The 14,227-nt window shown below is 39.4% G+C and overlaps 1 protein-coding gene across 3 annotated transcripts in view; it reads left to right on the top strand.

The window, feature by feature from the left end:
* AHNAK2 (AHNAK nucleoprotein 2) overlaps positions 1–14,227 on the top strand; it is a 72,101-nt gene that overhangs the window by 37,784 nt on the left and 20,090 nt on the right. For all 3 annotated transcript variants that reach the window (XM_030275110.4, XM_072930486.1, XM_030275111.4), the window contains exons 2-6: positions 10,943–11,019; positions 11,789–11,878; positions 12,510–12,566; positions 13,169–13,310; positions 13,662–13,837. In XM_030275110.4, the coding sequence (XP_030130970.4) occupies positions 10,943–11,019; positions 11,789–11,878; positions 12,510–12,566; positions 13,169–13,310; positions 13,662–13,837 (542 nt within the window). The remainder of the gene's footprint in view (positions 1–10,942; positions 11,020–11,788; positions 11,879–12,509; positions 12,567–13,168; positions 13,311–13,661; positions 13,838–14,227) is intronic.

Below are 14,227 nucleotides of genomic sequence, written 5' to 3'. Positions count from 1 at the left end.
TTTTGGTCAAATGGGGGCAGATCTTCATAAATGTTCAAAGTGGGATTAAGTAGTCTTCAAAGTATTTGCAATGAAAAAAGAAACAAATTCTGCTCTCAGTGTAGTTGCAGAATTCTGTCAACACTGCCCCAACACAACTATATAAAACAAATATTTCAGTCTCTGCTAAAACCCTATTAACATCCCAGTCCATGGAGGACTTTGGGACTGCAGTATTTAGCAATGTCACAGTAAGATGGTGGTGGAGCCTTTTGTTTCGGATGGGGTAATTTCATGGTAGCAGTTGTTCTCCTTTTCCGGTGTTAATGACTGTAAGCTGTGCATAGTGCAAGGGATGCAAATCCACCTTCCTTAGGAGAGGGCAATGGTCTCTCTGCTGCACATAGAGCTCACAGAGAACGGAGCCACTGCTCAGACAGCAGAGTCCTCACTGGGGCCATTAGATCAGGCAGGTAGTAAAACACCAGGGTTAAAAATACTCTTTGCAAAGATGTGCAGAAAACCCTACAGATGGACTGGAGGGCATCTCCAGGTGCCTTCCATTCTCTCCTTTTGCTTAAACTCTTCACAGTTCCCCAAATCAGGGTGGTCATTGCTATTCTTGAGAGTGGGGACAAGCCACTGGATTGTCCTCCTGTTGCACAGATTTAAATGACTCTGAAGAAGCCACCTTGCAGCAGATCTCAAAAACTGCAACTGAAGCTCCAGGATCTTCCCTTGAATACTTTGTATTGGTACAAAGCTGTTTTGTTTTCAGTGGAGCCCTTGATCTGGCTGAAGAGCAAAATGTAATTTACTCTCCCTTATTAATTAGTCTGAATTCAGCAAAGCTCTTTATCAAGAAAAATCTTACCATGTGCCTTCAAAAGAGTGCATCCTGTTTTAATTGGGTTAGAAAATACTTAACCTGAGTGTGAACAGACCATTATGATAGAGTTACTAATTTCCATTATATATAATTATTTTCCTATTACAGAGCTCTGGATGTTTAGAAATGTTATGAATCAGTGTTAGGGTTGATAATCAAATCCAAGAAATAGTCCTCTTAGTGCTTTCAAACAACTCCACCCATCTCAATTCATTCACCAGTTAGCACATGGATGAACCACAGTGCAGTTACTTTCTTGCTATTTTAGTCTTAAACCAGAAAGAAATCCAGAACTGCAGTAATGAGTCTTTAAAGAAATGGTTTCTCCCTATAGTTTACACTAGTGTCTGTGAAACCTAAAACTGAAATCTGTTTCCTTAACTAAACTGTGTTTTTCTCTAATCTATTAAGCAAGCATTTTGATTTGTTATTTTTGGGTGCTAGGAGATACAGAAATGGAAAATCAGGACTGAACCATTTAAAAAGCACATGCAAAGATTCAGTTTTATTTCCTAAAAAAATATAATGCAATAAAAGTTTGTCAGCAACAGTTTTTCCTTTTGTAAATTAATATGCACTTAAAATCCCAGTGCTTTTCAGTCTTACATAATTATTTCTCATTTCAAACAATGAAGATTAAGTCAATAGATTTAATTTCTAAAAGAAGACAAGTATCAAACTACACATTTAGAAAATGCTGGGGCAAGGTATACAATTCTTAGGGAAAGGTGTTCCAAAAAGAGGTAAAAACCAATGGGCTGAAATAATGAGACAACATTTTCAAAAAGAATTTAGTATGTGACCAATTCAATTATTTTGAAATCTGACCTTTTTGTGACTGAACCCCAAGTTTATAGTCCATTTATTCAGCTTTGAATTACACTGATGTGGGCAGAACTAAGCAAATTTATTTATTTATCTGACTCAATGTATTAGTTTGTCTGTAAATGAGATTTTACACTTTTGTAAACCCACAGTCTGCATCCAGAAATTCTCTCTAATTTTAAAGAGAATCTCCTACTACACAAAAACAAGGAAAAGTGAGCTGTGCCAAATGCTATTTTGCTACTGTCAGTGTTTATTGACAGAAAAGATTTCTATCTTAACAGAGTGAGGGAACTGTTAACTTTATCTTTGATGTAAAATATTTTCCCATAATAATTTTCTGTCACCTTTATCCCGTATCTCTTGTATTACATATACATTAAGGAATTTAAAAGCTTAAAAAATATTTTCTTCTGTGGTGATTTACATCCAAACATGTTGCTCAGGGAATTTTCTCTCGAGCTGAAAACCTGTTTCCAAAGGCAGATATTTATATAAAAGCCCCCATAAAAGGTTGTGGGAAAACTACAAGGCTTTTTTTCTGCATTCCTGTTTTGAGAGGGGCTGTGCCCAGCATACCAAAGAGACGGCCAAAGTAGCATCACTCCATTAATATTGCTGTATCTGGGCACTTAATTGTGCACTGAATTTTATCAGTTGAGTAAGGAGAAATAAAATCTTCTAGACCATAAGAACCTTCAGACCATAAGGATCATAGTACAAACTCTTGCTCTCTATATATGTCTGTATGTGTTTATCTTTATCTCTAAGTACAAACATTTTTACTGAGCATTGATTCTGATGAGGATTTTTTTTAAGCAAAGTGTTTGAAGAGCATTTTTAGCAGTTTGGGCTAAAATGTCTGTTTCTAATTTGGAGTGGTAAGTTCCATTTATACAAAGACTGCATCAGTTTCTTTGGGCTTTTTGCAAAATGTTAGCAGTTCCTCTATTCTATCTTAAGCCCTATTCTTATGGAACAAATGTGCTTTCTACCAAAACCATCAAGAATTATCATCTTTCTTCAGTGTGTCACTACTGGGCTACTTTAAGAAACAGCTTGGGGTTACAACCACTTTTTCTTAAGAAATACTGACTCTGTGGCCAGAGAAATTGAGTCTCTGGGGCTGCCAATCAAGCCTACGCAGGCAGAGAGATCATTTTCCATAAATGCATTCATTTGATTCATTTATAAATCTGAGCAGGGCTGTGCTTTGGCAGTGGAACAGGCAATCTGCTCTGGTAGAAGCCTGAATTCTTGGAAGGGTGAATCAGAGAGGAGAAGGAATGTGACAAAGTTAATTTTTGTGATCCTTAAGGGCCTTATTTGCAATAGGCACCCACCTGTTTGTGCTTCTAGGTGAGTCATGGTGAGAGCTGAGTTCACAGCTGTCCAACAGGGAAGACAGCAGGAATCAACTCCTTGCTCTGAGAGGAAGGCAGATGCGCTGTGCATTTCCTTCCCAAGTCTAGTTTGTTGTATAGGTGAAGGGGTTTCTTTCAGAGGGGAGAAAACTGCAGGATGCCTAATCAGTATATTGGATAACCAAATAGCTGCACAGTAGTTCCCACTAGGGTTTCTGAAGCTAAGTGAGCAAGTGAGAGCTCTTAATTTGCAACGTGTTCCTGAAACCCTTCTTAAAACTCAGATCATACAGATCAGCAGTGACACTCCAGGAAATTTTATTTGGGTATCCATACAACTATTTACACCATGGTAGTGAATCAATTGCAAGTAAAAGCAGTATATCCCAAGAGATAAAACTGTTGAGAGTCCCAGGAGATAAAACTGTTGAGGATCAGAATGGATTAGACCAGTTTTTATTTCTTTATTTGGCTATGAATTGCTAACTTACTTTCTCTTCAAAAGGGTGGTAAGCAATTTTGGTTCAGTCCGTGAATTTGGGCACACATAGCAACAATTGCTAAAAAGTTATTCCCTTCTCTTGTCATCTTTGTGAGAACAGGCCCAGCAATCCTGGATAAATCATAACTTATAATTATCAGAGAGAGTCCTGATTCACTACATCATCACAATCTTATGCAAGAAAACACTGTACAAATTCATGCAGGAAGTAAAGCACAGACTGGAAACGCATTCTGCCACATAAAACCCGAGAGAGAGGAAAAATCCTGCCTGAGACGTGCAAGACAGATGCACAGGGCAGGAGATTACACCTACCCTCTATGCAAACAGACTAAAACTGGAGATTATACAAAACTTGTGCTTCTGAGACAGTACCATGGCCTAGGAGAAACAGCACCAAACCTGGTTGCCTGCTGGGTACCATGAGCATTTACCTTTTTCACATGTGTTTTAGCTAGGAAGAGGAGGGACAGACCAGGAGAGCCAAATACAGCTATCAACCACTGCTGGCTGCTTTTGTTGTCTCTTTTGGACATCACTCTATCATGTTCTTGCAATAAACTTTGGTTAAGAGGTTATTTTCAAGCTCTCTGTTACTTGTAGGAAACATTATTCTGTTTCAGTAAGAGGTGAAATATCAGACTAATGAAATACTTTAGTTCATATTTTATCCTTGTAGCAGAAGAGTTATGTGGATTTGGCCAAAATGCATTTCCTATATAGCCAAGTAACCAGTAAATGATGATAGCTAGATGAAAGTCATTAACTCAGGATCTGGGAAATTTCAGTTTGACAGTTAAAAAAAAAGTTCCCTATGCTTTTCATGGTAAAATATGACTCAAACTGAGAAGGTCTGTGCAGGGACCCACCAGAGTGATTTTTTTCATGTTCTGAATTGTTCTATGGTTTCTATTAAGTTTATCTTTACCATCAGAGGGAAGGTGGACCACTGTAGGAATCAAGAACTTCTTTCTGATCAGCCTTCCTAAAGGCTTTGTTCCCATTGTGAAGTGTGAGCAGGAATGCTTTTAATACTTTTAAATCTTTGGGCAGAGCTTATCAATAAATACACACTCATGGGAAAGCCATTCACTCTTCTTTTCATCTGGGGGCTGTTAGTTTCTGGTTTTGTGGTAGTGTTTATATCAGTTCTTAGTTGCCAGTGCTCTTACACATCTTTCCTGATATTAGTCAAACTGTAGAAAATGCTCTGTAAAGTCCTACAGAGGTCAGTATGGTCTGCAGGGAACCTTAATTCCCGAGACATTCCCTTGTTTTTGGATGTACTTTGCAGAGCAAAGTACCGTTCCTTTTGATAAAAATAAGTGTTAACTTCACGGACAATCCTCTGGCTGGGCACGGAGACTCATGATTGTAACTCACATATATATAATGTCTTCGAAAGGTTTTGAGATGAAGTGACTTGAAGGCTTTTAATGAAGTACTCTAACAGCCAACAAGGGCAGCTTAACATACCAAGGCAATGAATCAAAACATCTTGTTCATGCCTTGAATTGAAGGAAACTATTCACACACGTTGGTTATTTGGGAGTAGCTGCTCCTTTAGCACGACTCTGCCCCTGCTTTCGGCTCCCAGCTCTGAGCTGCATTGATCACATCACAAGTATGCAGCCCAGGGACAGAGTGCAGCCAAGGGGCATTGCCAAACCAGCGCAAAACAAAGGCAGGAGTGGAGCTTGAACACCGGCCCAGCTGGTTCTGATAGCGTCCCGCTGATAATGAGGCCTGTTAAACTCCTTCAGCAGCAAAATCTTTATCTTCATTCCACAGAGAAGTTCTTTGTCTTCATCCCACAGAAATTTCAGGGCTTGGTGGGGAGGGTCCCACTCCCAGCACCGAGCAGAGGGAAGCACTAAAGGGGCGGTGCTGATGCTCACTTTAACACCTTTTTTTGAGGCAGAACAGCCGCTTTTTCCCTGTGGCAGAGCCGACGAGCTGGTTCTTCTCGCTGGAGCTGCTGCGTGCCCCGCTGTCTCTCTGGCAGCGGTTCAAGTGGAGCAACACGACATTCCTGCCATGGAGGGCTGGGACAGGCAGCCTGTCCGTGCCGGGGTGGCCGCATCCCCCATGGCCAGGGAGGCTGCCCAGATGGAGGGGGAGCCGAGCATTCCTGCTGCGCTCCGGCCCTGCCCCGAGCCCTGCCCAGCAGTTGCTGTAACTCAGTCCGCGGCACTCGCGGGGCAATGGAATGAATCCAGGTCTCTGGAATGCACTAGGAAATCTCTGCAAAAGACGAACCTCTTGATTTTTATGCTGGTGGTTTTCCCCAGCATCACTGGAGCTGTTTACTGGAAATGCCACAAACCTTCTCTGTCGGAATCTGTGGGTATTGGTGATTCCGAGATTGTAGAAAGTCTCTTTCTGCCCCGTTGCCAAAGAAGAAGCCATAATTCATCTGTGCTGTTTTCAAGGTTGTTTATTCTGTTTATCTATAACATGTTCTGCTGCCCTGCCGGAGCTCTGTCCTGCAGGGCAGCGTGTGGGGCTCTGCCCTCAGTGGGATGGTACAAACATTATATACCAGAAACTACCTGTGCTGGATTTACAATAACGTGCCAATATCTGTCACCTACGTTGGACAGTGTGTCCCCAGCCTAAACCAACAGAAAAATGCCAACACTACAGTGAAACATGGAGGGCATGAAGAAGGAGGAAAAGGACAAGACACACCCAATTCCTCCATCTTGTCCCCTCTGAACCCCTAATCTAGAAATCTAAAATTTTACTTTTGCACTCGTGTCACACTTAATTATTACTCTTATCAAACACTCAAAGCTTGTAATTCATCCTGTAAGATTGAAAACTCCTCTCCATGGACAGAGATCACAGACAGTGTCTCTTGGGGCTCTGTCCAGGGGGGTTCCTGACCCCCTGCCAGGGTCCCAGACCTGCCAGGGCAGCCAGAGGGAAGCCCTGGATTCCCACACTTCTCCAGGTCGTGGTCGAGCCTGCACGGACTGTGCAAGAGCCTGTGCTATAAACCATGTTTAAACCTCATGGCAGCTTCCTTCAGCAACACAGCACATGCATAACAAGGTTTATTTCAGGCACTTTCAGATTCTTATCTTTGCCGCTGATGCTTGCAGGATGATTTCCCTCCAGCATTACTTGCTTAGAAGTCAGGTGAATTTACCTATCTGAAAAAGCACTCTTGAGAGGCCAAGATTAATGTCAGGCATGTGCATAGTGTTCCTGTTATCAAGTGCTTTCCTGAACTTCGACCTGCCATTTAAAATATTCTAGGTATTCTAAGTATTCCCTATTTCAGCTCTAAGAAGGGAATCAGAAGGGGCTGCGGGACTTCACGGCAGCGCTGCTCAGAGGCTGTGAGAGCTCTGAGGGAGGAAAAGGAATCCCAGTAATTGCGATACCTGCAGGAGAGGGAGAACGAGAAAGTCAGGCGCACCTCCATCGGGAGAGAGGGATGTGGTTTGAAAACCGAAAGGCTTTCTGGAGAAATGCATTAGCAGTTACCAGCCATTGATGCGTGAGGAATAACAGCCCCTGACAGGAGGGGACAGACAGACCTGCAGGTACGGGGACTGATGGCTGCAGGAGGAGGGTCTGGTACAGGAGCCAGCTGAAGCTGTCTGTGACAGCAGCCATGCACAGCTTTGTTTACAACAAGACATAAACCCATGAGGGAGCACCATGAAAACTGCTGACCTACATGTATGAATCCTTTCAGTGGGTCAAACACAGTGCCAACAACAACAATGACATTAAATTATTACTGCTGTTGTTTTTCTTTCAATTATTCATTCCTTCTTCTCCTTATTAATAACACAAATGAGGTTATGTGTCCAGAGCGTGCTTTGCACCGTCAGAAAAGACCTGATCTAAAGATGTCCCAGCCTTGCCCACATGTCAAGGTACAAGTTTTCTAACTGGCTATGGACTCAGAGTTATTTCCACAACACTGAACAAACAGGACTGCTTGTTTCTTGTCACAGCTTAGAAATGGTAACTAGCAAATGCCAAAATCCTCATAAAGAAAAGGCATAGGTTGTGACAAAGAATAAAGAAAAGGCAGAGGGTGTGTTATTGTTAATAACTGAGTGAGCAAAACATAAAATTTCTCACCTGTGGACAGATATTTATCATGGATCAGGTTTCTGTCCGTTGAGATAAATGAGTTGTTGGAGTAACATTGAAGTTGATGCAAGGAAAAGTAACATGCTTAAAGATAAAAGCAGATTACTTAAATTCACTTCTCATAGGCAAATATAATGTCAGTATAAAATCTTGAAAAGCGAAAAGCCCAAATCTAAGAATTGAAGAAAAAGGACTATAATCTGGAAGCAGAGAATCTAGGATGATTAGCAAAAGACATTTTTGTTTCTTTTATTAACATCTCTGGTATTTTCACATACTGTTTTATTTATTTTTGAAGTATACAGATCACATGAATTTTATATGCCAGTGTTCCAATTAAAACTAGGTTTCTCTTTATACAACACATTAGAGCACATTTGATTTAAATTCAGTGACGCTGTCATACTTGGAATTCATTATATTGTATCAAATGTGATTTTGGAGACTGTTGCCCACTGAATGTGAATATCAAAAAAATAACCTGTTTTTACTTTTTTCCTTCTGGTTTTGCCCAAACAGTCCATCTGGGTTACTAAGCTAAAAATAAAATAATTTTTAAATAATTGCATTTCAAAAAGCAGATACACATTTCAGTCATATGATATGAAAATGATCCAGCCTATATAACTCCTACAGCTTACTTTCAAAAAATTCCCTTGTTCTGAAGTCAGTCCAGTGGCTATTAGAAGTAGTCACTGATGTAAATTCCATCTTGTTTATGAAAACATTTTGAACAAAGCATTTATTGTCCAAGGTCCATAAAAAAAAAAGTTAAAATCTATAAAATGTTGGCACTGCTACTGTTCAGGGCATGAGAATGACATGCATATAAATCATAGTTTATTGGCACAGGCTTTTCTCCTCAGAAAAAAGGCTTTGCTGAAAATGTACTGTAATGCCCCTCTTTTATAGATTTCTTTTGAAAGTATTCTGAATAAGGAAATAATCAGAAGCAAATCTTAGTCAACAGTAGGAATCAAGAGCACAAGAAGTCTTTTAGGATATGGGTTAACCATCATAGACGGGCAGCCTGGGCAGAGTTTGGGGAAATCAGGGTGGATGGAAAAGCCTCAGTGTGAAGTTTTGGGAGGGAAGGTCATCTGTGTTTCTTTTCCAGTAGCAAAATTATTGGCAGCCACCAGGGATCAATGTGTAGTTAACATTGGAGTGCTGCACTGAAGAGCAAACACTCCAGCAATCCAAGCAATTTTCTGTTAAGTCATTCTACTGGACTGCAGGGCTTGTGGGTGGGATTCTCCCAAGTGAAAAATATGGCAATGCCACAAGACTAAGTCCTTACTATTTCTTGGAATTTTAGTAACAGCCATAAAATTTATTGTTGGCACCTGAATCTTTAGAAGCACTAGGCAAATTAAACAATCAAGCATCAATCCTGCAGCTCTTCTCCTCATATGATGCTTATTAAAATACATTTGGTGAAGTGCTTCATGAATGGATTCCAGAATTTTCAAGCAGAAATGCTTAAAATCAAGTTCATAACTCCATGTCTAAATCTTTTAATAAGGTTATGCTAATTTTTCAAATTTTTTGAGCTTCTGAAGACTGCAAAATCTAGAGCTTTGAAAAAAAAATAAAGCTAAATTTCAGGCAGGTCATTAATCTGAGTTAAAATGTGCATTAAGACCATTTTCTAGAATTTGCTACAATTGTCCATTGTAGCTGTCAGGACTAGTGGTGTGAAGGCTAAAGGAGCAATGGTCTGACAGCCCTGATGTGTTCTGGGTTGATCCTAATTCCAGGAGCAGGAATACTGCAGGAGAGCTGATTATGATGCTGTACACATGGATAATGTGGATTGCCTTTTATTTTATCAAGTTTGGAAGCCTGACCCACAGACTGTTATGAGATATTCCCACTGGAGGCACACTCTTCCCATTCATCTTCACAAAGTGGTCCCTCACTGATCACTGGGGCATAACTCAGTCAAAACTTTGCCTGTACTATATAATTTCACCTTCAAAAAATCAAGGAAAAAGTAAATATAGGAGATCAGAAGACTGTGAGGAGTGACCAACAAAATCCCAGCCACTTCAACAAGAGTTTGGCAACGTGTGTAAATCAGTGATTGCAGACATGACTAAGTCGTGCCATCTTGTCTGCACACACAGCGTGTAACGTCCAGAAATCTTGTGTTCCAGCCCAAGGATTCTCCATTTAAAACAGACAATGAGTTGTACAGTTCTTCTTGTCAGCTGTTTTCTCTAGTTTTTGAGCATATTTTTAAGCCAGAGGATCTGTTTAGGAGAGCCAAAACTATGTATAGTAATGGCAGTTGCAGAATTGAGTGTTGGGGAGCTAGACAGCCTGATGGCTTGGAAAAAACAAGCATGGAGACAGGAAAGAGACACAGTTATTAGGACAAGGACTTGGCCATGAGTGTGAATAGCTGGTGCAGTAGGGAATATATAGTTCAGCCACACTGTCCTCTGCTGGCTAAGCCTGTATCTCTGAAAATGTTCTAATTCATGCTGTTTTCATTCTTTGGTGCCCAATTTAAAGCATTTCAAGAGAATCATACTTTCAGACAGCCCATCTCCTTCACCTCATCTCTGTCCACCCTCAATACTTTTAAAAACTAAGAAAACAGTATCTTCTGACTATCAAGGTTCATGATGTTTACTCTCCTCTTCTTAAGACTTTTGTGGGAAGCGAGGAAGAGTTTCAGTATGGGGAATGTCAATCGAATTCAATTCGTTGTGAATTAGCAAACTGTTAATTACTTATTCTGTTATTTTAAAGAATAAAACAACTCAGGGAAAAATACTTTGGGTACCATCTGTAGACCTCTCCTTCCCTTTTTCTGGTCACCAGTTCCTCTGAGCCTTCACTGTGGGCTATGCTCAGTCCCTTTGGAAAGGTGGAGACTGGTGCAGAAAGGGGTCAGCAGATGGTTGATGCTTTCGTTTTTCCAAAGATAGCAGAAATACTCATATCCAGAAATGTGGCTTTTGTGAAGGAGAAGACTTTTGTGAAGGAGAAAAAAACCCAGCAGGGAGAAAATATAGAACTAGAGGTAAACCAGATTATAACCCCTACCTATGGCTGGTAGGGAGAACAAGATTATCTTTAAGATCCCTTCCAACCCCAACCATTCTGTGATGCTAGGAGTCTAAATTCAGGCAGGCCTTTCCAGCGACCTGTGCATGGCCCTTGTTGTGCTGCTCCAGGGGGTTTCAGCTTGCAAGCTGACTGCTCTGTGCTCTGTGTGGGTCGTGCAGGCACCAACAACCTGTGTGCTGCTTTCAGGTTCTGGACGACAGCTGAGACCGCCCGAGTCCCCGGGAGATGCTGATGCCGATGCAGATGCAAAGGAGGAAGATTCTGTGAGTTTTTTAGAGCTGAATTTTTCTGTGATGACAGTTTGGCAAAATGGGATCTTAAATATTTTGTTTGTGGCTGGGTCTTGCTGGTGGTTTTCCCATTAAAAATGTTGTATTTTAGCTTGGGATTGTCCTGCCAGCTCAAACCCCAGAAAGATGTTTCAGTGTAAAGGCATTTTCACTTTGCCATGGTTAATTGGCATAAGTTTACTACCAAGACTTAGCAAACTATTACATGGCTGTTAACTACAGTAACTTTTCTTTAAGGATTTAGACAGTTTGGGTTCCCTGTTGTCTGACTGGAGAAGGAAGAATGCCAAGTGCTTGTGAGCAGAAATTCCTACTGGGACTTTTCCATGGTTTGCTTGCTTATAGAGGGCAATAAAGTTTGAAGCCATTGGATGCAAAGTTTAGGTGCAAATCGAGCAGGGAAGGGATTTTTCTTTTTTACTTTTTCAATTATTACTAATTGATCTGTCCGTTTTCAGTCTGTTCAGTCTGTAGATACATACAGTACATAAAGAAAATCAAAATAAGCTTACCACTGGCTTTTGTCTCTCAGAACTGTGTCCCTTGTGATTTTGAGTGCGTTAACATGAAAACTGTATTTGTTCTTGATCTAAAAAAAAGTTATTGGTTATTTTTTATCCACCATCACTAATGAAAGATTTTTATCAGAAGGACACTATGGATAGCTAGAGAAACACTCCTAAAAAAGAGTCACTGCTTAATGGTGGGTGTTCCTTTACCACCACTCATGTCTTTTCCACAGGTTAATGAAGTGGCAGTAGAAGACATTCGTCCAAGGCCGCAAGGATCCTCTCCAGTTTATGAGTATCCAGTAGAAGAAGACTATTCAAAGGCAAGATACTGAATTTTTGTGCAGACATGGCTTTATCAAGTTGATTCAAGAGGCTTTATCTCTCACAAGTAGCAGAGAGTCACATGTCATAGAATGGGCCATTGTTGCAGCCATATTGTCTTCCTGTCCAGTGTTTTTCCTGTTGGAATGCATGGTTTGAATATTGCTCCTAAGTATTACAAAATTACCTGTACCTCTTGGTTATTCAAAGTTAAGAGATTTAATTAGTACAGCCATGTTAAGTAGGCAACAGTTTAAAATTCATGCTGAAGTTGAATAAGAAAAAAAATTGTATTTACAAAATTGAAAGGTGAACAATATACTATATTAGGACACAGAAAAACTCCCAATATCTTAAGACATTTGGTCTCTGACCAAATGCAAATTTTGGTACAATCGTCTGTGATTTAATGCAAATTTTGATACAATGAAGGGAGGCCTTGGCATCTAGTTTACTACTGGGATTAGTATAGTTAAATCATTCATGTTGTACATAGCATTTGATCCTGATTTTGCTTTAAATTAAATTCAGCCTAATTTCTTGCTCCAAACCAGGAATTTTAATTGACTTTTGTTTTACTCAAGAACACCGTGGCTTCTGAACTTGAAATAATTAAAAATTATTTTTCAGCTTCAAGAAGAAAACAAAAAACATTCTACAGACAAATCAAAGCAAAGTCACCCACAGGTCAGTCTAAAAGCACTCTGTAGTTTTATGTATGAGCCTTGTAAATAGCGAAGTTTGTTAAAACACACAGACATGAATGGGTGGACAGAAGGAAGGACAAATGGGCAAAGAATCACTTTGGACTTGTTTTGACCAGGAATTTCATGAATGGCTGAGTTGTGGCAAGGGCAGGAACATTTATTTGTCGTATTTGTGGTCCTTCCATAATTCTTTTTAGAATTCTTTCTTTAGCCTTGTCTAATTGGAGTGCAGTACAGCATTAGCTCTTATTCCGACTTTTCTGGCCCATAGATGTTAATTTGACTGGTTAACATCTTCACAGAAAATACAATCTTTCAGCTCTAAAAGTTTCCATGTTTCACATTTTAAAATTATAACCTATTTTCCCTATGACCCTGATTCAACATAACCCTAACACAGATGCTTAATTGTAATTTAGAACAGAATCAAACCCACACTAAGCATATTCTCTATTTTGGATAATCTTTCTTGAGCTATTAAAAATATACCTGAGGAGGCTATTTTTTTTATTGTAGAACAACTTAGAATCCTTTAATACAAATGAATAAAAATGATAAATTCACATCTTTTTGCATCTCTAGGAGACAATGGAAGTGACCCTGAAAACAGAAGTGGAAGCTGGAGCTAGTGGTTTTAGTGTGAAAGGTGGAGGAAATGAAGGAATATTTATTAAAAAAGTACTGAAGGAATCTCCTGCTTCAAAAATATTTAGTCTTAGAGAAGGTACAGTCTGATTTTTTATTTTGTTATGATTTTATTCTGTATCTTTAAATAATGAGATTTGTAGCTGTGTGATCTCCCATCTCTCTAGGTATCAGAAAGTAGTAGATTTCAAACCAACTAATGTTATCTGTGAGTTCAACCTGTCCATATTAATAATTTCTAAGATCACTTGCTTGAACAATAATGAAATGTGATGGTTTTTGTATACTGTAAAATATCAGTTTTCACTGGAACAGTGGAGAAGACAGACAGAAAGTAGTATATAAAAAACTAAAAAAAAAAAAAAACAAAAAAACAACCCACTATAACAAATCACAAACTAATTAAAATTATGCATTATTCCACTTGCAGGTGATCAGCTTCTAAGTGCTACAATATTTTTTGATAATATCAAATATGAAGATGCACTCAAGATTCTCCAATATTCCGAGCCATACAGAGTCCAATTCAGCCTCAAAAGAAAAATTGCTGTGCAAGAAGATCTAGAACACTCCACAGCCCAGCACAAAAAGGAAAGGATAGGCCAGGTTGATATCTGATTAATTTACGAAGTTTGGGTAACATACTATAGTAATGTGCTGTGTGGAAATAGATCATAAAACACATGCTAGTGTCTTCTTAAGACACATGTGTTTAAAGTTACTAGCATGAATATTCATGATTTTAAAAAAATCCCACACAATATTTGCAGCTTTTTAAATATCTTGAGGGAGACTATAGATGTTATATAAATCTACAGTCTTGTTGTAGGGTATGAAAATATTCTTTAGTGAGTTAGTGTCTTTTAATTGTTAATTATCCACTGATGGAACAGACTTGGGTAATCTCTGTAATGCTTATAATAAGTATGTTAAAAAATGTAAAATAGCAGTAAAAATTTTTATCCAAAACTCCTCTGTAAGATTTTTCTGTTAGAA

This window comes from Taeniopygia guttata, chromosome 5, assembly GCF_048771995.1.
Source record: "Taeniopygia guttata chromosome 5, bTaeGut7.mat, whole genome shotgun sequence".
Classification (NCBI taxonomy): domain Eukaryota; kingdom Metazoa; phylum Chordata; class Aves; order Passeriformes; family Estrildidae; genus Taeniopygia; species Taeniopygia guttata.
This window is presented reverse-complemented; position numbering and strand designations above follow the sequence as displayed.